The 21,124-nt window shown below is 44.1% G+C and overlaps 2 protein-coding genes across 2 annotated transcripts in view; one reads left to right on the top strand and one right to left on the bottom strand.

Moving 5' to 3' along the window:
• The first annotated feature begins 6,813 nt into the window (after positions 1–6,813).
• On the top strand, positions 6,814–14,026 carry POMC (proopiomelanocortin). Its single transcript, XM_048517897.1, has 3 exons — positions 6,814–6,922; positions 9,758–9,912; positions 12,945–14,026. Exons 2-3 carry the CDS (start codon positions 9,781–9,783, stop codon positions 13,620–13,622), a joined length of 810 nt encoding a protein of 269 aa, XP_048373854.1. The 5' UTR covers positions 6,814–6,922; positions 9,758–9,780; the 3' UTR covers positions 13,623–14,026.
• A 5,574-nt stretch (positions 14,027–19,600) lies between these two features.
• The window catches only part of EFR3B (EFR3 homolog B), a 118,116-nt gene continuing 116,592 nt past the window's right edge, over positions 19,601–21,124 (bottom strand). The window contains 1 exon segment of the mRNA XM_048516679.1: positions 19,601–20,934. Within this exon segment, the coding sequence (XP_048372636.1) occupies positions 20,829–20,934 (106 nt within the window). The 3' untranslated portion in view covers positions 19,601–20,828.

Below are 21,124 nucleotides of genomic sequence, written 5' to 3'. Positions count from 1 at the left end.
TCTAGGATGGATACCATCTAGTCCTGGTAATTAGTTTGCAAGGAGAATGGATCATTTGTAGATATTTTGTAGTCCCAGAAGATCTCCAGGCCTCTCCTAGAGGTCGAAACATTAATTCAATTAAGCCTCTGTTAGGGAAGAGGATTTTTTTTCCCCACTAGAGAGTTGCCCACCCTAGTTTTAGTTTACTTTTTTGGTCTTGTACAGCTACTGAAGTGGTGACCTATCTGCTCCAACTGGCGGCGGTTCTTCATGCTTTCAGGCAAGGATCCTACTGGGCCCTCAGGTTCTATCCATTGAAAATGACCGGACATGAACCCGAAAGAAGGGAACTTCTGTATGAAAGGGAGGTCTATGCTTGGGCCACCAAACTTTTCCTTTTGAGAAACTGCTTTATATTTTGCAGGAGACACATTTGATAATAAATGCCTGTATAGTTTTGATTAATTGAAAGATGGTGTGGCAGAAGCTGAGCAAACCACAAGGTGCAAAAAGTGTTGTTGGAAAGTAGGATAGAGGCATTTTGACCCATTATAAATTCCACATTCAGCAGTTGACTCTTCACATTATTTACTACATTTTTACCCCATTACTCTGACAGCAGGCATTTGAAAATGATGGTGTTGTATACTAATGGGCAGTACAAACTGAAGTTCAAGGATAGGGTGGTCAGCATCCAGATGATAGCTGGGTGTCTCCCACTATTACAATTGACCTCTGTCAATCCCCCGCTCAGGCAATAAAACACTTGTGAGGTTCAAAGGATTTTATTGAAGGCAAGTCAGGAACAGTAGGCTGATGGGAATTGTAGTCCATGAACATCTGTAGCGCCAAAGGTTGACCACCCCTGATATATGGTTTTAAGTTACATTTGACTATAGCAGGCTTATTCACAGCTTCTTTCTTTCTTTCTTTCTTTCTTTCTTTCTTGCAAAAACATGCTGATTAAAAAAAACTTTTGCCAAGCAAATAAGTGTCTTGACTGACTATTTTAATCCCAACAACTTTCTGAGTAGGCTTGAGAAGAATACAGATGAAACAAGTCTCCTTGTATGCCAGGCCTTCCAAAAACATGGTCCCGTTGACCTTAACCGTACCTGCTGTGGCTCGCTTTGCTGGAGATCAGGATGTGTGGAGACCAACTGGAACAAAACTGTTGAAAAACAAAGGATGGATAAGCCAGCTGGTGTATTTACACATCAGTAAAAGACAGAACATCAAAACCAGTTGCATGGGAATCTAGGCAGCCACAGGCTGCTGGATGTTAAGGGGTAAACTAATAAAAGTCAATCCCAATGATCAGAACTCAAGCCTGGAATATGTCAATTAAAAGATCAGTGCCTCTGAGCATGAGTGGATTCCTTCACTGCTGAGCAACCACAACATACCATTCCCACCATGGTGAAAGCCAGTGATTAGTGCTGGACTAAGATCTGAGAGACCCTGGGTTGGATGGCTAAGAAGTTCATTGGGTGACTCAACCCAGCTGCAATCTGTCAGTGTGTTCTAACTTACAGGGTTGTTGTGAGGATCAAATAAGAGAGAGCTACATACTTTGGCCCTTAGAAATGGTCGCAAAATTACTTTCTATCCATCTTGAGTCTCATTGAGAAAAACAGAGACTATAAAGTAGTTATAATAATAGGATATTCCATTTAAGGCTGAACAGCTCCAGTTCCAGCTGTTTTTATTCTAAAACATTCTAGAAAGTGAGCTAAGGACACAAAGCAAAAAATATCAGCCTGCTGCAGAGTCACCAGCTAGTGTGACGTCAGCAAAAATACAGTGTGAGTCATGGCAAAATAAAAAGGCGTTTCACTTGGACAGATTGTTGTTTCGATGAATCCAAAAAAAGTAAAAAGAGCTGTGTTCATTGTCAATTAATAAGAAAGTATAAGCTTTTCCCAGATGGTGTTTTTTACCTTTGAAATAATATGTATCATGAATACCAATATGGCATGACAATAATTAAGAACACCAGGAAAACATTTAAAATTTCAATGCATTGGATGCAATGTTTAAGATTTGGGGAAAATGTGAGTTTTCAGGGTTATGGACAAAATTACAGTAGTGGTCCCCAGAAATCTGACCCAGAAATCTAAAAGTGGGCTAAATTTCTGCAGCCAAACATGTTCATTACAAAAAGATGCCGTGGAAACAAATATTCTCCATAAAGTCCTCTAACAGGTACCATTTTTACATCAGTTCACAGCCTGATGAGTACCAGTACTAAAGAAAGAAACTTCTTGTTGACTATTTGGTCTCAGACCAGCTAACCAGGAATCTATTTTAACAGGATGGGAGGTAAAGGTGCAAGAGAAACAAACAGAGAAACGAAGAGTGAAAGAAGCAAAGATGCTTGAGGAACGGATGTGATCAAATGCATTTACACAGATTTAGATTCCCTTTCAGAGCCAGGGAAGAGGATCATAAAATGTTGCCTCTGACAGATGTTGGAGGGTAGTCAATCTGGCAGCAGGGTTTGGTACTGGCTTGCCAATTTTCCTTTCTTTGCTTATTTCTTTTGACAAGTAGTGGCTGCGGCTCCTTCCTCTCCCATCTGCTGCCCTGCCCCACTGGCTTTGAATATAGCGGTCAAATTCACATCTGTGCATCAAACTAATTCACACCCAGGTGTGTGGTCCTTCAAATAAGCGTGGCCTTTCTCCAAAAGGCCAGCAATGAAACGACTGAGAAATCCTCACCTCCCCTTGCAACACCTGCCGAAAGCTGCGTGGTCTTCGCTCGCATACCCTAGTTGAGGTTCCTAAGGATGCTGTCCCCCAGAGCGGCAGTGTCAAATTCCAGAAATTTGAACAGAGAGAAACTTCTGGGATGCCCTTTCTTCATCAGATACTTACCTGGTTTCCTCTTTGAAGATGTTATGTAGAAAATCAAACACATTCTTGTTTAATTTAACACTTGGAAGTAAACTGTATTTTTCGGGCGGTGATGTATTCATGTATTTTTATATATAGGGTTGGGAGTTTTGTAACAGATAGAGCATCTGGCTAGGATCTCGGAAACTGTGGTTCAAATCCTCACTCTATCATGAAAGTTCACTGGATGCCCTTGGGCAGGTCACACACTAGGAGGTGTAGTAGTAGTAGTAGTTTGGATTTATACCCACCTTTCTCTCCTGTAAGGAGATTCAAGGTGGCTTACAAGCTCCTTTCCCTTCCTCTCCCCACAACAGACACCTTGTGAGGTAGGTAGGGCTGAGAGAGTTCCAAAGATACCACCAACCAATCAGAGTTTCTAGCTATTGGATTCAGGCAACTAGTCCATGGATCTTCTGGCTGGTGCTTGGGTGCGATCTGGAAGTCATCATAACAGCTCTGTGAGCTTGTCCCCTTTGAAAGAGGGAAACAGATTCTGCCCCCTTCCTTTGAACTAGAGGGCCCTTCTTCCCCTTTCTTAGAGAACATAAAGGCCTCTGTTTTCAATTAATGTAAGAAGAGTATTTTCTCTGCCCTTGCAAAGCAATTGTGGACCATGCAGAATACGTGCATGTATCCTCGGCTATCTCAGAAACGCTGGTTTAATAGGATGGTTTTCCATAAATGTGTGAAGTGGGGCCTTCTCAGTTGCCCCCCCCCACATGCTATGAAGCAAGAATCACAGAAGCCCCCCCTCCCCCTTTGCTACTCCTGTATCATCAGAGGGACATTCACGGATTTGGAAGCAATGCCTTGGGAGAGCACAGTTTGGGAAGGGGAGGGAGCTCAGCAGGGACGTGATGCCAGAGTCCGTCCTCAGAAGGGGCCATTTCCTCCAGGGGTACGGATATCTATCGTCTGGTGTTCAGATGTAATCCCAGAACTCCAGAGCTCACCTGCAGATTGGCAACCAGAGAATTAATGCAAAACCAAGTGTGGACTGTACAACAGGGCTGCCAACTTGCAGGTCAGACAAACTCTCCTAATACTCAACAATACCCCCAAATCTCTAGGAATTTCCCACAGCCGAGTTGGCAATCCTACTATACACTTGTGAACAGGGCTCATGATACATGTGATCACCATTTTAGCTTTGGTGTATGCCTCGCCCCTTTCAGATAAGGAGACCCATGGAGACACGTGAAACTGCCTTGTACTGTAGCAGACTTCTGGTCCAGCAAGATCAGTATTGTCTACTCCGATTGGCAGTGGGTCTCCAGGATTGCAGCTGGGGGCCTTTCTCATCACCTCCTACTTGATCCTTTTAACTGGAAATGCCAGGGATCGAACATGGGGCCTCCTGCATGCAAAGGAGATGCTCTGCCATCGAGCCATGCCCTCTCCCAATTATGTTTATCGGCAGGATTGCATATCGTCCTTTCTCTCCTTAAGCAAAATGTAAGAACTAAAAAGGGCCCCCTTCAGCTTCCAACTTCATTGATGTGACCACGAGGAGAGTGTGTGTGTTTGTGGGGGGGAGGGGCTGCATCTCTGCCTATGGGCTGGGATTGCGCTCAGGAATGGGATTCACCAGGGTAAACTGATTGGCGGCATCCATTTTGGCTCCTGAGCGACTTGATGCTGACGGAGCAGGCAGGTTATAGCCTCTGATAGGGCCCGTAAAGACTATTTCAATGGCCTCTCTATCAAGGTAAATTATTTATTGGGACAATTGGGGCCTCTAAAATTGGAAACAGCTAATATTGTTACAGACATTGCCACAGGTGTGAACTCCCCCAGGGATGCCGTCAAAGCAGGGCATCGCTGTGCGTAAAGTGTAGATAAGGACAAAACATGAGCTCATCGTTTGAAGTGAGCTTTATACCAAAGGCTTGGTGTGCCTCCACTGGGAACTAAGCGGTCACTGTTGAGAACTTTGCAGCCTCTTTGAGAAGCACGTGCTTAATTCCTTCTCAATGAAATAATTTAGAATACCTGAACGTTCTTTGTCTAGGAAAGATTGTTTCCCAATTATCCTACCTCACAGCCTTGTTGTAAGGCTAAAAATGTCTGGAGCTGCTTGAAGGAAGGGTGGGATACAAATGTAAATAGAAGATTTAGTGGCACAGAATGAGTGTGACTATGAAACAAAGAGAGATGGAGAATTTCGGTTAGATCCAGCCAACTATTTCTTGCAATTCAACTTAATTCCTTTATTTATTCCAGCCCCTGTCATGCTTGGTTGTTGCCCAGTTGGGTCCCATGATCCCCAGGATAGTCTTTCTGGAGATCCAAGAAAGACCATTTCTTCCTCTTTGAAGATTAGGGTTGCAGGTCTTGTGAGGCAGGTTCCTATCATGAGACTGCAGGCTGGACTATATCTTACAAAGGAAGTCTGTTGTCTAACCTCCTAATGTGTTGTCAGATGAAAAAGCAGCGATGGAGAGGTCCGTTTAGAGACAGGATTAACCCCTTCTTCAGTACTGATCACAGCTCAAGAGTTTGTGCCTAGAGTGCCACATCCCAGGCTTCCTGCCTCTGCTTTGTGAATGGCTTGGAGAGAGGAAACAGCTGCTAGAATTTTTGGAAGGGGCATATGAGACACGAAGGCAGCTGACTAGCTCATGGTCCCCAGTGTTGTGTGCAGTTTAGTCCATTAAAATAAGCTAAATGAGGCATTGGGTGGCTGGAACTCCTGGACTGGAGAATGGGACTTGGGAAGCAGTACTAGCTAGGGATAGTGTGGATAACGGTTAGAGTGTTGGACTAGGAGTTGGGCATCAAGGTTCAAATGCCATTGCTTCCATGCAAGATCACCTGGTGACATTGGACCAGTTTCTCTCTCCTTCTTTCTCTCTCCTTCTAATTTACCTCGTAAGGTTTTTGGGGTGATAATAAAATGGAGAATAATGCCATAAGCTGCGTTGAAGACAAAAATAATGAGGCATAAGTATCAAAATAAATCAAACCTATTTTCTTGATCTGAATTGAGTCCTTGAATGGCAGCTTGCCCCACAGAGGGAAATATTTAGGTGCCATCTGATTCCAACAGGTGCAGTCAAGTTTTTTTTTTTTAAAAGATGAGGGACATCCAACCGATCTCTTGGAATTTTCTTTTCTTGATCCTTAAAATATGACAAGCTTCTTGCTTGAACAAGAGCCTCCATCCTTGCCTCGGTCGACACAAACTGTGGCAGTCACTCATTACTCTGGAACAATGGAATATCCTCTGGGGAAAATAGGATTGCATTATGGGGTTGAAGGGAAGCTGTTAGTGTGATGAATTTGGTGGCCCCCACAGTAGCCTCTAGTGATAATTATGCAGGATTATTTGGTGAATATTGGGGAGTTTGAGAGAGGAACAGCTTAACATGCTGGGTTCAAATGAAGGGATACCTTTGAACATTATGGAACTCCTGGTGCTGATGGAGAAACCTTTAAATGACAGAGACTTCTCGGCCAGAATGCCAGTGACTGAGGTGTTACCAGTGGGCCCCCACAGTGGGAGTTTTCTTTCTTCTTCACTGAAGAAAAAAAAATCCACCTCAGGGAACAAAATCAGATGGTGACAAACATCATTGCGCATCGTGATGCGTGAGGTAACCGAATACACTAAAACAAATTGATGTGCCTTTTCTGTGCTAATGGGTGTCTGGTTCCTAATTAAAAACCCCTTGTGATTTCCTCATCTGCACAGCAATTAAGAGAGTTTTTTTTCCATGGCCTCGCTGGTCAGGCGTCTTGGCACTGAGGTGCTAATCTCCCACCCACACCCCACTCCGCCACGTCCTGCAACTTCTTCACTTTGGGCAAGTAGTTGCTAATCTCTTCTTTTTGTATACACCTGGAACCTTTCTGGGCACCCATTATTCTTGTTATGCTCGCTTCAAAAGGTCTGTCCGGAAGGCTGCTGTAGTTTTCAAGCCCTGCGTGTGGTATAAAAGGAGGTGGGACGGCAGCTCAAGGTTTGCAGACGCTGACAGGAAGAAAGAGAGGGAGAGAGAGAAAGAGAGCACGCCACAGACCACACACTACAGCAACAGGTAAGAGAGAAAGGTTGCATCTCTCGCTCTTCAATTGCAATTCTGCTCTTCTGAGACTAGCTATTCTCTAAGCCTTCCTTCCTTGCTAGGTAAATCTTTTCCCCACTTTCCCCTCTTTATATTTCAGCCTTGCAAAAAGAGAAACAACAATTAGGGTGGAGGCAAACCAGCAATGCCACCCTGCATAGAGTTATGCCCGTCTAATCCCACTGATCTCAATGGGCTTGGAATTGAGTAACTCTGTGTGGGACTGCACTACCAGTTTACAAGCATCCTTAAATATGGCAGGAGGTGTGTGTGTGTGGAGGGGGGGGGTTCATAGAACAATCAGTTTCAAGTACAGGGATACAGGTCCGAATCAAAGGGCAGAAGGGAAAATCTAACAAAGGTGTTAGACATCCTTTCTTGGCAGAACTCCTGACAGGGAGACAGAGACAATGGAGACGCTTGAGGAGGGTAGCATTTGGACTCCGCAGGGACCTGGACTTAATATGCCAGAGTCCCCTCTAATTTGACTTCTTGTAACTTACAGAAGTTGCTCAGAGGGATACTTTCCTTCCGAGTCTCTTAAACATTCCCTATTGATGTGAAAAGAAGCTCAAGTGATGGATTGTACCTGACGTTACTTAACCATTATGCATTTCCTTTTTGTACCCCGATCGGGGACCTTATTTAAAACATTGAACTTACCCCACCCCCTGCTATTTGACCTATAAGGTAAGAGTGATGATCCAAATCAATATTTATAGTTATGAATGTAAAATTTGAAGTGGTGGTTACTGTGATTTCATTAATCTGGATTTGAATTAAGGAAGGGGATACTTTCTATTTCCCCTTTGACACCCTCTAAGCAGTTATGTGACCCTGAAAAGAAAAATAAATCCCTTCTATGTGATGATATTAGTAGAGTGCTCGGGCAAGGTAGTTATTTTTTTAGAAAGCAGCTTTTAATTTCAACTGGTGGAAACTAAACTTCTGCACTGATGCCTATTTTAAGGGAAGACCTATGGTGACCCTGACAGGTAAGTGACTAAGGGATAATTGGGAAATGAACCTTTAGCAGCGAGTAGTTCAGAACTGAAAGAAGACACAAATTTGCAGGGGGCAGATGACAGCATGGCAGCCAGAAATCACCAGGATATCCTTCTTTCTGGATACCAAAATTGAACTTTAGCCTCACTTTGCAGAAATGAATTGCAACGGGGAATATGGCCTCTGAAGGCCGCATGAGATTAGCAAAAACCAGTGATCTGATCTCATTGGGTTGAATCCAGCAGTATATTTTCACTAACGATGGAAGAGTTATTATTACCTATCTCCCCCTTTCACTACAGACCTCAGACTCTCCCCTCATGGTGTTCTTGTACCTCTGCAGGAAGCATTTCAGGCAGCAGCAAGTGAGAAAACCTATCCCTACTGATGAAAATCCCTTCTGTCAGTGGAAATTGCTCCAGGATCCAGACCATTTTGTTTTGTTTTGGTTGAAAGCAAACGTAATTGGCCTGGATTTGATTGGAGCTGTGGTGTGGGGGCATGGGATTTAACCTTTTTTCCTACATTATGGTCCTGAGGTAAATTGCTTCCACCAAGCGACTAACTGCTGTGTGGGAGGCAACATACAGGAAGCAAACAGATACCCCTTTTCTCCTCCTTCTGGAGCAAATGTATATTAGCTGGGGTGGTGGGAATTTGAATCAGGCAAAAGGCAAGTATTTATTTACTTTTTTACCCCACTTTTCTTCCAAAGTGGCTTACAACATTCTTCCTTTCTCCATTTTATCCTCATAACAACCCAGTAGCTACTGGACAGACCGAGGGTCATCCAGCAATGATTTCCTGACAGTGGGAATTTCACCTGGGGTCTCCCAGACCCTAATCCAACAATAACTGCAATGCCACGCTGGCTCTCATCCTGGTTTGCTACTGGTAAGGGATTCAGAGAAGCAGAAAAACCAAGTGAACGAACTTTCCCCTTTGTAGCTATCCATGCTCCCCCTTACCCATTACAAATGGGGAAGTGGGTCTGTATCAGAATCATGGTATTATTCATTGCCAGTGAAAGCAATTTTACTTGAGAGACTGATACATGTCATTGTCTCTATCTCTATGTTTAACTCTTAAAGAACCTGTTTAGAGTATTCAGGCTACTTTCTATATGCTGACTTAGATCCAGTCAAATATTTCCCACAGGGAAAAATTCTTATGCCCACAGATTGCAACTTTCACACCTCCCCCCCCCAGGCTACAATCTGAAATGCTCCCAGAAACGCTGCAGAGAACCCCCACAGATGGCATTTGGGGGCCTTATGGGCTGCAAAAGTTGGGGGAAAGTGAGAAAGTCACACTCTATGAGCAGAAAAATTGAAACATCTGACTGGATGCAAGCCAGTACCGTAAGCCTACTTCAGCTGGTATTATTATCCCAGTTGGGGGAGGCAGGGGCTGAGGCTGAGAAAGTAGTCATGTACTGAAGAGCTAGTGAGGTATAGGGTTAAGAGTGTCAGACCTTCTCTCTTCCACAAACCTTACTTGGTGACATTGTGGTACACACCCCCTAAGAGCCCAGCTTTCTATTACTTCCAAAGGTGGTTGTGAAAATAAACCACATATGGGGACATCATGCAACCCTGCTGAGTTCCTTGGATGAATGGTCGGATAAAGCCTTAATAAATAAAATCAAGTTCACCAAATGCCTGATTCTGACCGGGAACTTTTTGTTTCATAGCCATTGTGTTACGTCATCATCATTATTTATTATATTTCTACCCTGCCCATCCCGGCCAAAGTTTCTACTTTGTTGTGCTCAGGATGGCTGCCATCTTTTCATTTCTTCAGACTTGCTGCACTTCCCCTTGAAGATGCTGAATCCTCAATGGAGCGGCGTTTTGGCCATTCTGGGAGTTCTGCTCTTCCACTCAGTGGTAGGAGATCATGGACATTGCTTGGAGAGTGGTCGGTGTAGGGACATGGACACAGAAGCTGGCCTTTTGGTAAGTGGACTCTTCAAGGAAGGAAGGTTCCAGAGCACAAATACACACAGAGAAACCTGCTGACAAGGCTTCATTGACGTAGATCTTGAGCCTCAGTGTCAAGGTTTATAACTGAAGTCACTAGGGCAACATATGCCATGAATTTCATGTCAAACATATTCTAGAGCCCTTTGTTTGAGTGAGCCAATGAGACTTGAGCCGGTCATGCAGTTTGTTCAGTTTGAACTAAATTGCTCAAACACCTTCCAAAAGGCTTTTTCTGGCTTAAAAAAAGTCAGCAATTGCTAGATCTCAGGATTATAATGATCTTTTGCTATCAATTTGTTTTTCTGAATTCCCAGCAAAAGCTAATAGATCATAACAATATATTGTTATCATGTTATTGTAATCTAGCAATGGCTGATTTTTAAAAATCCTCTGGGGGCATGTGGGGAGGAAGAAACCCTAACGAACCAGCACCTGTCTTGACAGTAGGGTTACCAACTCCACCTTGGGGGTGGAGATTTGGGGAGGGCAGGGTTTGGGAAAAGCAGGCACCTCAGTAGGGTATAATGCCTAATGTATGGCTACCAATCTTGATCCTCCTTGATCTGAGATTGCAAATGCCTTAGCAGACCAGGTGCTCGGGAGCAGCAGCAGCAGCAGGCCATTGCTTTCACATCCTGCATGTGAGCTCCCAAAGGTACCTGGTGGGCCACTGCGAGTAGCAGAGTGCTGGACTAGATGGACTCTGGTCTGATCCAGCAGTCTCGTTCTTATGTTCTTATGTTCTTAATGCCATGGAATTCACTGTCCAAAGCAGCCAATTTCCCCATGGAAACTGATGTGTGTAGCCCAGAGATCAGTTGGAGATCTGGGAGATCTTCATGAGGTGGCCGACCCTAGTTGAAAGCCAGGGCTCAGTTTGAGGTCAGATGAAATCATAACACCTTTGAGGATATGCCGAATGTCGGAACTTAAAATGAGAGTCTCAATCACTTTGCTTTGCCAAATTCTCCTGGGTTAATTTCAATTACAAATATTTCCCAGGGCCGGGGGATTGTTCTCAGTTTGCCTTGTGGAGCCTGCAGGTTTTTGAAATGTTATGTAAAGGCCGAGGGCACCATCACAAAATGTGACTCCTAGGAAATTGAGCCAATCACAAATGGCTGCCAACGGGAGACAGGATCATCTCTTTGCTTCAGGGCAGAGACACTGTTTGGTTTCACTAGCCTAAGAAATGGGTGGGTGTGGTTAGCTGCAAGATGATTCTGCCAAGCTCAGAGACATCACAAAATCTCTGTCAGTGCCCAGACTGGGAATACATGGCTGTGATGTACCAGCCTGAAATTGATAGCTAGTCAACTGCTATTTTTGCATCATCCATTGAAGAACCTCCAGTTTTTATCCCCAAAGCTCAAAAACAAGCAAGTTCCATGAAACACACTGGCAGATGCCTTAGTACCCCATGGTCCCATATTGAGAATCACCAGTCTACTTATTATCTGTGTTGACTCCCCATGAATTAAATATTTGAATGATATCTGAATTAAATATTTGATACCAGACAATATGTGATAGTGTGCATGCCACGGTATTCAACACTATCAATGGCCATATCTTAATAGTATTAGCATTCCCAGCACTGCCTTGGCAAATGGTAAGAGATTTTGGGAGTGATCTTTACCACTTGGGCAGTGGTGGGATTCAGCAGGTTCGCACCACTTTGGCAGAACCGGTTGTTAAAATGGTGCTTGTAAACAACCAGTTGTTAAATTATTTGAATCCCACCATCGGAACCGGTTGTTAAATTATTTGAATCTCACCACTGGACTAGGAGAAACGTTGAGGACATCTTTTTATCCTACTCCTTTGGGAAATCAGGCCTGGGAGTTGATCGATTAGAAGGCTAAATTATATATTTTCCAAACATGTGCCATTCAGGAAACTCTTTTGACTTTACTGTTTGCCTGAATATACATGCCTGCCTTCCATAGGGTCAGTCTGCTGGTCCAATATTGTCTACTGTGGCTGGCAGCCAGCAGCTCCCCAGAGTCTCAGAGAAAGGTCTTTCCACTTGCTACCTAAAAGTATTTCATTGGACTAATCCTGGAGAAAATGCCCTTCCCTAACTTTGGTGAGAGTTCTGAGGCACCCTCAGTTCCCATGGCATAGATCTTACTATCATCCACTGCGAACAGAGAGTGTATTATGGAACCCACCCAGCTTATACCTCTGTGGCTCTACATCGCTGAGAAGCAGGACTAGCATGGTGGGTCTCTCAGTGCCTCATGGTTTAGGACAGGGGTCTGCAACCTGCCCTCCGGAGCCGCATGTGGCTCTTTCAGCCTTATACTGCGGCTCCATGTGGCCTGGAGGTCGGAGGATAGCATGGGCATGTCCCTCCAGGAAAGGTGAGTGGAGGGGCCAAACTGGACTCACTAGATCTTCAGGGTCATGGAAAACAGGTCCAAATGGCTCTTTGGTTGGTAAAGGTTGCTGACCCCTGGTTTAGGCCATTGATTTACCTGTGAATGTGCTGGGGATTGCATACCTTGGAGATGAGATGAGCTCTTTTGGAAAGCTTACCTTAATAGTAACTGCCAACTGAGAATTTTGAATAATGGGGTGGGGGAAGAAGTTAGATAATCTCTGCCTGGTGTTGGCAGGTCTGCTTGGATTAGGGTTGTTAACTTCCAAGTGGTTTCTGGTGGGCTCTCAGAACTGCAATTCGTCAGACTACAAAGATCAATTCCCTTGGAGAAATGGCAGTTTCAGACAGAGGCTGTTCATGGACTACAGTTCCCATCAGCCTCTGGCAGCATGGCCAAGTGACAGGGCTGATGGGAATTGTAGTCCATGGACATCTGGAGAGCCACAGGTTGCAGACCCCTGCAGTAGACTCTATGGCACTGCATCCCCGTTTAGCTCCATCCCCCCAATCTCTAGGAACTTTCCAAAGTTGGCAACCTTAGATTGGATGCTGTTGAGGGCCATGGGTTTGTGACTGTCTCTTTGTGACCCTTCCTTACCCTGCCGTTTCCCTAATGCAGGAGTGCCTCAAGGCCTGCAGGCTGGATCTCTCGGCTGAGTCACCAGTCTTTCCTGGCAACGGCCATATGCAGCCCCTGTCTGAGAATATTCGGAAGTATGTCATGAGCCATTTCCGCTGGAATAAGTTTGGCAAAAGTAATAGCAGCGGCGGTGACTTAGGCCATAAGCGAGAGGAGCTCTCCAGAGACCGCATCCTAGACTTCTTCGCGTTTCCTTCGCAAGCTCAGAGCAATTGGGATGGAGAGAGTGAAGGCAACCAAGACCTGGAAAGGCAAGAAAGGAAGCGATCGTACGCCATGGAACACTTCAGGTGGGGGAAGCCTGTGGGCCAGAAGAGGCGACCTGTGAGGATCTACCCAAATGAAGTGGAGGAGGAATCCTCAGAGAGCTATCCCCAGGAGTTCAGACGAGAACTTGCCTTGGAAATGGACTACCCAGAATTCGACTCCCAGGAGGAAAAGAAGAGCTATGATTCAGTGATGTCTGAAGAGAAGGAAGACCAGCCAGAAGAAGTGAAGAAAGACAGCTCCTTATACAAGATGCGTCACTTCCGGTGGAATGCCCCGCCTAAGGACAAACGCTACGGTGGTTTTATGACCTCAGAACGCAGCCATACGCCCCTAGTGACACTTTTTAAGAATGCCATAATCAAAACCGCCTACAAGAAAGGCCAATAAGAGTCAGGAGTTACGGCGACCAAAAGCAAGGGAGCGGCTCTGGATAGATTTCTTTGGCACGCATTTCATTTAGATATCATTGATGATGATCACTTATTTACGTTGTTCTAACTTGTTATCAATAATAATTAAGGAGCTTGTTGCTTACGAAATAACTTTCATTCTGGTTCTGAATGTACAAATAACTGAGCAGGGGGTGGGGGAGGTTTGGCATAATAATGAAGCTTGCATCCATTGTGTATGTGTAACAAAGTGGGAAGCTGAGTGAAAGGAATAGCTGTCTTTCAGAAGGGCAGAGTATTTTCATATTTTAAACCAGATGTACAATACTGTAAATGAAAGGATTAAAGATATAATATAATAATGATGATGATAATTACAACAATACATCTTTTGCAAACTAAGAAGGTCTCTGAGGTATCTTTGGTTATGTGTAATGTTCTACAGTCAGATATTTTATGAACATAAGAACCCTGCTCTGTCAGACCAAAGGTCTTGCTAACTCAGAATCTAAGCCAGAGGCTATCACTACAATATTTTTGTCCCAGTGTTTCACCTGAGACTTCCTTACACTAAGCCTCATTTTTCAGGTTGTTACCTACTTGCCCAGTCTGAAGAGATCCCCTTGGGGCTTTTCACAATCCACACTGGTTTTCACCATTCTGAGGAAATGGTATCATCTGTGAGCATTGGTTGCTTCTCTGCCCTACCAGATTTCAGATCATTTGTGCACAAATCAAATAGCGCTTGCTTCCTGTTCTTGCCCAGTTCCTGATCCACAGATCCATCCACATGACTTCAAAATTTACTGAGGAACCTTTCAGGAAAGAAATTTATTCAACACTTTTTGGGAAGTCTAAGAATATGACATTTCCCAGATCACCTTTGTCCACATGCTTGTTAACACTGTAATACAAGTCCAGAAGGCTGGTGATACAAGACTGGCCTTTGCAAAATCCATGCTGATTCATCCAGAGTATTTTCTATGTATGAGTATGTTCTAGTCTGTCTTTAATAACATTTCCTTCCAGTCTACCTGTAACAGGTGTTAGGCTAACTAGCTTTAATTTCCCAGATACCTTTTAAAATAATCAGTGCTGTATTAGCTCCATTCCAATCCTCCATTTTCAGTGTCAGGTTTTCATATTATCACTAGGAGACCCCTTTGCATATTAGTCATAGAGGTTCCAGTCATAGGGAGAGCTCCCACACATGAAACAAAAGGATGAATTAAAATCTGGATGAAGAGACAGAAAAAAACAGTAGACACCTGTGCTCCCTCACTATAAACAGAAGCTAATGCTTCAGTGGACAAGTGCGCAGCCTGGCCCACCCTCCAAAACAAGTGAAGTAATGATAAAACATCTGTCAAATGCATGTTCCTCCCATGTACAAACTACAGTTCATGCGTACACAATCAGGAGTAAAGAGACCAAGGCTTCCAAAGTGTCTAAGTACCCCTAGAGGGCCGTGGTGGCAAACCAATTGGCCATGCTGGCAGGGGCTGATGGGAATTGTAGTCCATAACATCTGGAGTTCCAAAGGTTCGCCACCACGGCCCTAGAAGCTAAGACAACCAAACTGAGGCTGCCGTACTTGGGTCACATTATGAGAAGTCAAAACTCACTGAAAAAGTCAATAATGCTATGAAAGGTTGAAGGCAGGAAAAGGGGAAGACCCAACATGAGATGGACAGCATCAATAAAGGAGGCCGCGACCCCCAGTTTACAAGACCTGAGCAAGACTGTAAATGATAGAACATTTTGGACATTGTGAATTCACAGTGTTTACATAAGTCAGAAGCCACTTGATGAAACTTCACACACATAGAAGTAGTAGTAGTAGTAGTCTAAGTGATTAGGCAAATAACCCACCAGACCACAATTGTGGGCTCCCTTATCAGGTGAAACATTAGTCAAATATGATGGTGGGGGTGATGCTTTTGGGAAGAACCCCACACCAAATTTTCATCCCAATAGTGACACTGTGGGCAAGAAAAAAAGAAATGAAGGGCTGGCAAAGCTGTCACATGGGGCTGAGAGAAGGCACACTCTTTGAATGCTGGCGGTCTATGAGCAAAGCCAAAGACATTGGGTGCGTGGGGTCTTGTCTTTATGCTGTATGCCAATGGGATATGGTTAGTAGGTGGAACCAGGCTGGGGCAGGGGGTGGATTCAACTCCCCATCTTGCCACAACGATGACAAGGTGCCTTTGGGCCCATCACAATTTCTCAGTCTATCTACTTCTCAAGACTGATGTGAGGATAAAAGGAATTTGGGGGGGGGGGGAGAATATAGACACCACCCGGTGGTCCTTGAAGAATAAAAGTCTAATGAGTAACCATTGCATTTGAATCTCCCACACCAACCTTTGGCTGCGCTTCTCTAGTTTAAATAAACAGATGATCCGTGGTTGTGACTTCTCCAATGCACCCTAGCAGCAGCAGTCAGGAAGGGAGGAATGAACGCCCTTGTTCAGAGTACTTAGCTCACAGGTGTCATGCTGGCAGGGAATGATGGGAACCATAGTCCATAACATCTGGAGGGCTGCGAGTTTAGCTCATGGCCTTGAGTACTTTTCTGTTGTTGCCTCAGCCCGAGTTTCAAGCAACGGGTAGTGAGATGCTGTGATTGGCATGCCCAGGCTCAGGGGCTTTGCAACATCATGGCTTACTATTGCCACCATATACTCCTCACATATCACTTGCTTCTGGGACAAACGTTTTTCTCAGTCCTAGCATGAATGCAGGGAGGTGCTCCAGGATTCTGCCACTAAAATCTTTGCAATCTGCAATAGCACTTTTGCATTTTGCTCCTGGAAGTTTCCTGTGGTACAGAGTGACTTCAGGGTTGGACTGTGTTTTTGGGACAGCACACCGGGAACATCCCTGGAAAATTAAAGGGCCAGTTTGCCCCTGACTTTAACACTGAGAATGTTGGCCCTAGGACAGTGGATAAGCAACAGCATAAAACATGCCCCTCAGGCTAGACGAAGGTGATTGCTGTGTTGTGCAGTTTCATTTGCTATACGCTGTTCTTAACATTGTTATGTCACATTATAAATGGTTATGGTTAATATATGAAGAAGAAAAGTTGGGGAGCCAGCTTGGTATAGTGGTTAATCTGGAGAACCGGGTTTGATTCCCCACTGTTCCACACGAGCTGAAGGTTCTAATATGGAGAACTGGGTGAAAACAATTAACATGGTTCTTTGAAGTATATTGTGTGGCTAGGAAAGGAGGCAGGAAGATTGCAGCTGTACAGACATTTATGCACTGCCAATTAACTAGAATTAACAAATGGATGGCGTTCCTTTTGCCCCAGGTATCTCTCCTTTAGTACCAATTCCGAAAAATATGTTCAGAGGGTAACCATGTCAGTCTGCAGTCAAATGGCAAGATTCAAGCCCAGAAGCACCTTAGAGATCAACAGGTTTTGCAGGTTATAGGGCAGTGGTGGCGAACCCATGGCACGGGTACCAGAGGTGGCACTCAGAGCCCTCTCTGTGGGCACACGCACAGAGTTCGTCATGTGGGGGGGAAATCGTCCCCCCTCCACATCTAGGCTGGCCTGGGCCGCTGGACTTGATATGTATGCACCTCAGCGAGCACGGAGGACTCGGCTGGCGGGCCTGGTGCTTGTGCTCCAGGTGGCTGCTGCCCGGGGGGTGGGCAGAGGCGGCAGAGATGCTAGAGAGGTGCTGAGCAGTACATGTGGGACTTGCTGGAGGCTACAGCAGGCTGGGCCCTGTTTGAGGGGATTATTTAAGTTAAATTGCCGCATTGGCACTTTGCCATAAATAAGTGCGTTTGGGGTTGCAATTTGGACACTCGGTCTCGAAAAGGTTTGCCATCACTGTTATAGGGCTTTGAGATTCACAGCTCTCTTTGTCAGGTATCATCAGATATTTATTAGACTTATATTAGCTTATACCCTCAAAAACGTGTTGGTTGTTAAGGTGCTACTGGGCTTGAATCAAGCTGTTGAAAAATAGTGGCTCTAATCTAAAAATGAATTTTGTAATTTTTTTTGCTTATTGGGAAGAAATAATATCTCTAGGTTGAGAGATGGATTAGAAAATGGCAATTTCATAACACAAACCAGATTATTGGGAGGACAAATGGTAGGAATTCACCTTGGCTTTAGTACCTCCACGTTAGGTCACAGTTTTAGAAACATTCCGCTTCCAGCTACTTATACATTAATTATCTGAATGGGGGCATTCGTGCTTTTGCAATATATTCTGCAATATAATTCTCTCTCTCTATATATATATATATATATATATATATATATATATATATATATATATATATATATATATATATATATATATATATATATATATATATATATATGTATGTATGTATGTATGTATGTATGTATGTATGTATGTATGTATGTATGTATAGTGCCAGCCTAAGCAGAGTTACACCATTCTAAGACCACTGAAGTCAGTGAGGTTTAGAAGAGTAGAACTGTGTTTAGGATTTCAAATGCAGGGTTTTCTGGGGGGAAAAAATCTTAGATTTATCATTTTCGGTAACACATGGAACAATATTTGTCATAATATTAAATTACCTTTTTCTCTGCCATTTTTCAAGAGTTGTACAATCTAAAATATTTTCTAGATAGTCTCTTACTCCAGCAAGCCTTAACTGAATGTTTTTAGCAAATATAGTGAAATGTTAGAAATGTATCGTAAAACTCTGGGGAAATAGAGTCAGTCCCCCTCACTGGGAAATAGCTGAAGATTTTGGAGGTGGAGCCTGAGGGGGTGGTTTTTGGGAAGAGGAACAATGTGGTATAATGTCATACAGTCCACCTTCCAAAGCAGCTGTTTTCTCCAGGAAAATTGTTCTCTGTTACCTGGAGATCAGTTGTCATAGTGGGGGAATCTCCAATCACCACCTGAAGGCTGCAACCCTACTTGGGGTTATTTTATTCTTTGTCTGAGATTCTGGACAGCCACTACCATTAACAATAGGCAACACGGATCCAGATGGAACAAGGGCTTGACTGGGCATGAGAAAGAATCATATGACTTGTCAGCATCGGGGGAGGAGGGATCTTTGCTCTGAGTTGAATGAAGAGTGGATTTTTCAAAGGGTGATGTGGAGAGCCATATCTCAAGAGCCACAGGAGCCCCCCCCCCAAAAAAAACCTTTCACACTGCAACTCAAACTACGTGAGAAACGGGCACTGCACAACTCCACACAAGAGAAATAAGACTTCAGTAGGTGGCTGCTTGAGCCCTCCCCGCAATATCCATCCAGTTTATGTTTTCAGCATTTCTGGTGAATCACAAAATGTCTGTTTAAAGACAATCCTGCCCAAATCTATGACAACATTAACATTTATTTGAAAAGGGCATCTGGCTGATTTTATTCAAAAAATCAACCAACAAATGTCCCCCACCAATAAGTGACCTTTGTGAAGATCAACAAGACAATTCACACCTGCGTATGCTTTTTTCCCACCCTAACTAGGAAGAAGGCCTTGCGTGTCTCACATACTGAACTTTATAAAGAAGTTAGAATATATATCTGCATGTAACATTGCCCTTATCTTGATTCATGAGTACCGTACTATATCTATGTATCTTTTTGCAAAGGAAAAGCCAGCTTCAGATAATCTGTTCAGGAACCCGTTGCAGTTGTATAGAAATGACTGATGATCAAATGAAAGCACAGATTATTTAGTTTTGGAGAAAAGGAATGGTTTTCCAAATTTGTACACAAATATAAATAAAACGACGCACAGAGAAAAATACTTAAGGGACAATGCAAGCTGCTGTCTTTGTCATGTCTGCAGTTACTCTCTGGGAGAGGTCTGAGTTAGCACGTTGAGCTGCCGGAATGTTGATGAACATTCCAATTCCCCATTTGGAAGAAAATGCAGAGAGCCAAACCAGACATTCTGTTTTTAAAGGATTTGGTTTGGGGTCCCTGAATTCCAGTCTTTTCCCTTGCAGATACGCAGCATGGTAAAGAATGTATATTTTAATAAGTTCTTAACAGCGTATTGTTTCCTACCCACTGGATTTATAAAACTTCTCATGCTGCCTGTAAATCTGTAAAAATGTGCACTTCCAATAGGGAAAATATTCCTGAGGCAAACTCTTCACAGTTCAGGCTAAAAACTGCCTGAGGAACTATACTTCCCAGGAGACCTTGAGAGCCCCAATGTGGGAAGGGGCGGGGAGGGGGCGGTACGGGGAAGGCCGTTCCTCCCTCTTGGGAGAGGATTTTTAAAATGGGGTTGTCAGACGCCACTTGTTATATTTATCATACTTATTATACTTAGTTTTATTGTTCCTATCGCTGCTTTTAAAGGTTTCAGTTATTTTATGATTGTATTGTGATTGTATGTTGTGCTCCGCCCGGGGCCCCTCGGGGATAGGGCGGTATAAAAATCTCAAGAATAAATAAATAAATAAAAGGGGAGGACCCGAGGGGCGATTTTCTGCCCCCCAGGCGTGCACCCAGTGCACAACGCACCCCCCCCATCCCCTTGCCGCTCCGCCACTGAAATGCACCTACCAATTAATGCATTCATTTTCAGTGGGCCACATCTTGACAGCCTTTTTTCATCTTAAATCCTGAGACCTTACTTAAGATGAACAAGGACCAACAGTGCCATCTTATGAAGAATCACATCCTTCTAAACGTAACTGGACTTAGGAAGAGTGAAATTCTGCTTAGGATGGTACGGCAGATCCCCCTCACCCTAGCGTGGCTCTCTAAATGCGACATTCTACCCACTCTCATTCAGTCACCCAGACGGAGCACGAAATGAGACCACCACACACAGAATAGATTGCTTTATGTAATGGATGATCAGCACACGTTTTCAATAAAAAGAGGAAGAAAACACCCACCAACCCTTCCAAACTTTTAAACAGCTTCTATAAAAAAAAGGGAAGCCAAACTAACTTCCCTACCTCCATGGTCCGTAGAAGGCTTCCTAAATGTCACTTGCATCTTTTGCATGACAGAAAAAACTAGCTGAGCATGAAAAAAATGAGAACAACATATGCTTAGATGGTCTGGATGTAGGGGGTGTTTCGGTCCATCTTGCTCAGAAAGTTGGTTGAGGGGGCCCACCCCAGCTCCAAGCAGCCCCACTGTTGCTCATGCAGGTAGCATGATGGCATTCCATGGGGTCCTGATGACTTGGATCTTGTCCGAGCATGCGGTTTGACTCTCAGTACACGCAGAGGTCCGGGAACTTCATCTCGTACACCGGGATGGAGTGGCTCTGGGGCTGGCCGTAAGCAGCTGTGATGGTACCAGAGGGGCTGGGAGGGGGCCTGCAGTGAAGAGAAGGTTAAGACTGGCTCAAGACATTTCAGTGGCTGCAGGCAGAACATATAAATAGCACTCCTCACATGCATATGGGACACAAACCAGGGGGAAATTCCGAGTAAGCGGAACCGAATATAGCATCAATTTAATTCCCTTCGCTTTAATGAGAGGTTTGTGCAGAAGACTTTATCCCAG

This window comes from Sphaerodactylus townsendi, linkage group LG01 (genome assembly GCF_021028975.2).
Source record: "Sphaerodactylus townsendi isolate TG3544 linkage group LG01, MPM_Stown_v2.3, whole genome shotgun sequence".
Classification (NCBI taxonomy): Eukaryota; Metazoa; Chordata; class Lepidosauria; order Squamata; family Sphaerodactylidae; genus Sphaerodactylus; species Sphaerodactylus townsendi.
This window is presented reverse-complemented; position numbering and strand designations above follow the sequence as displayed.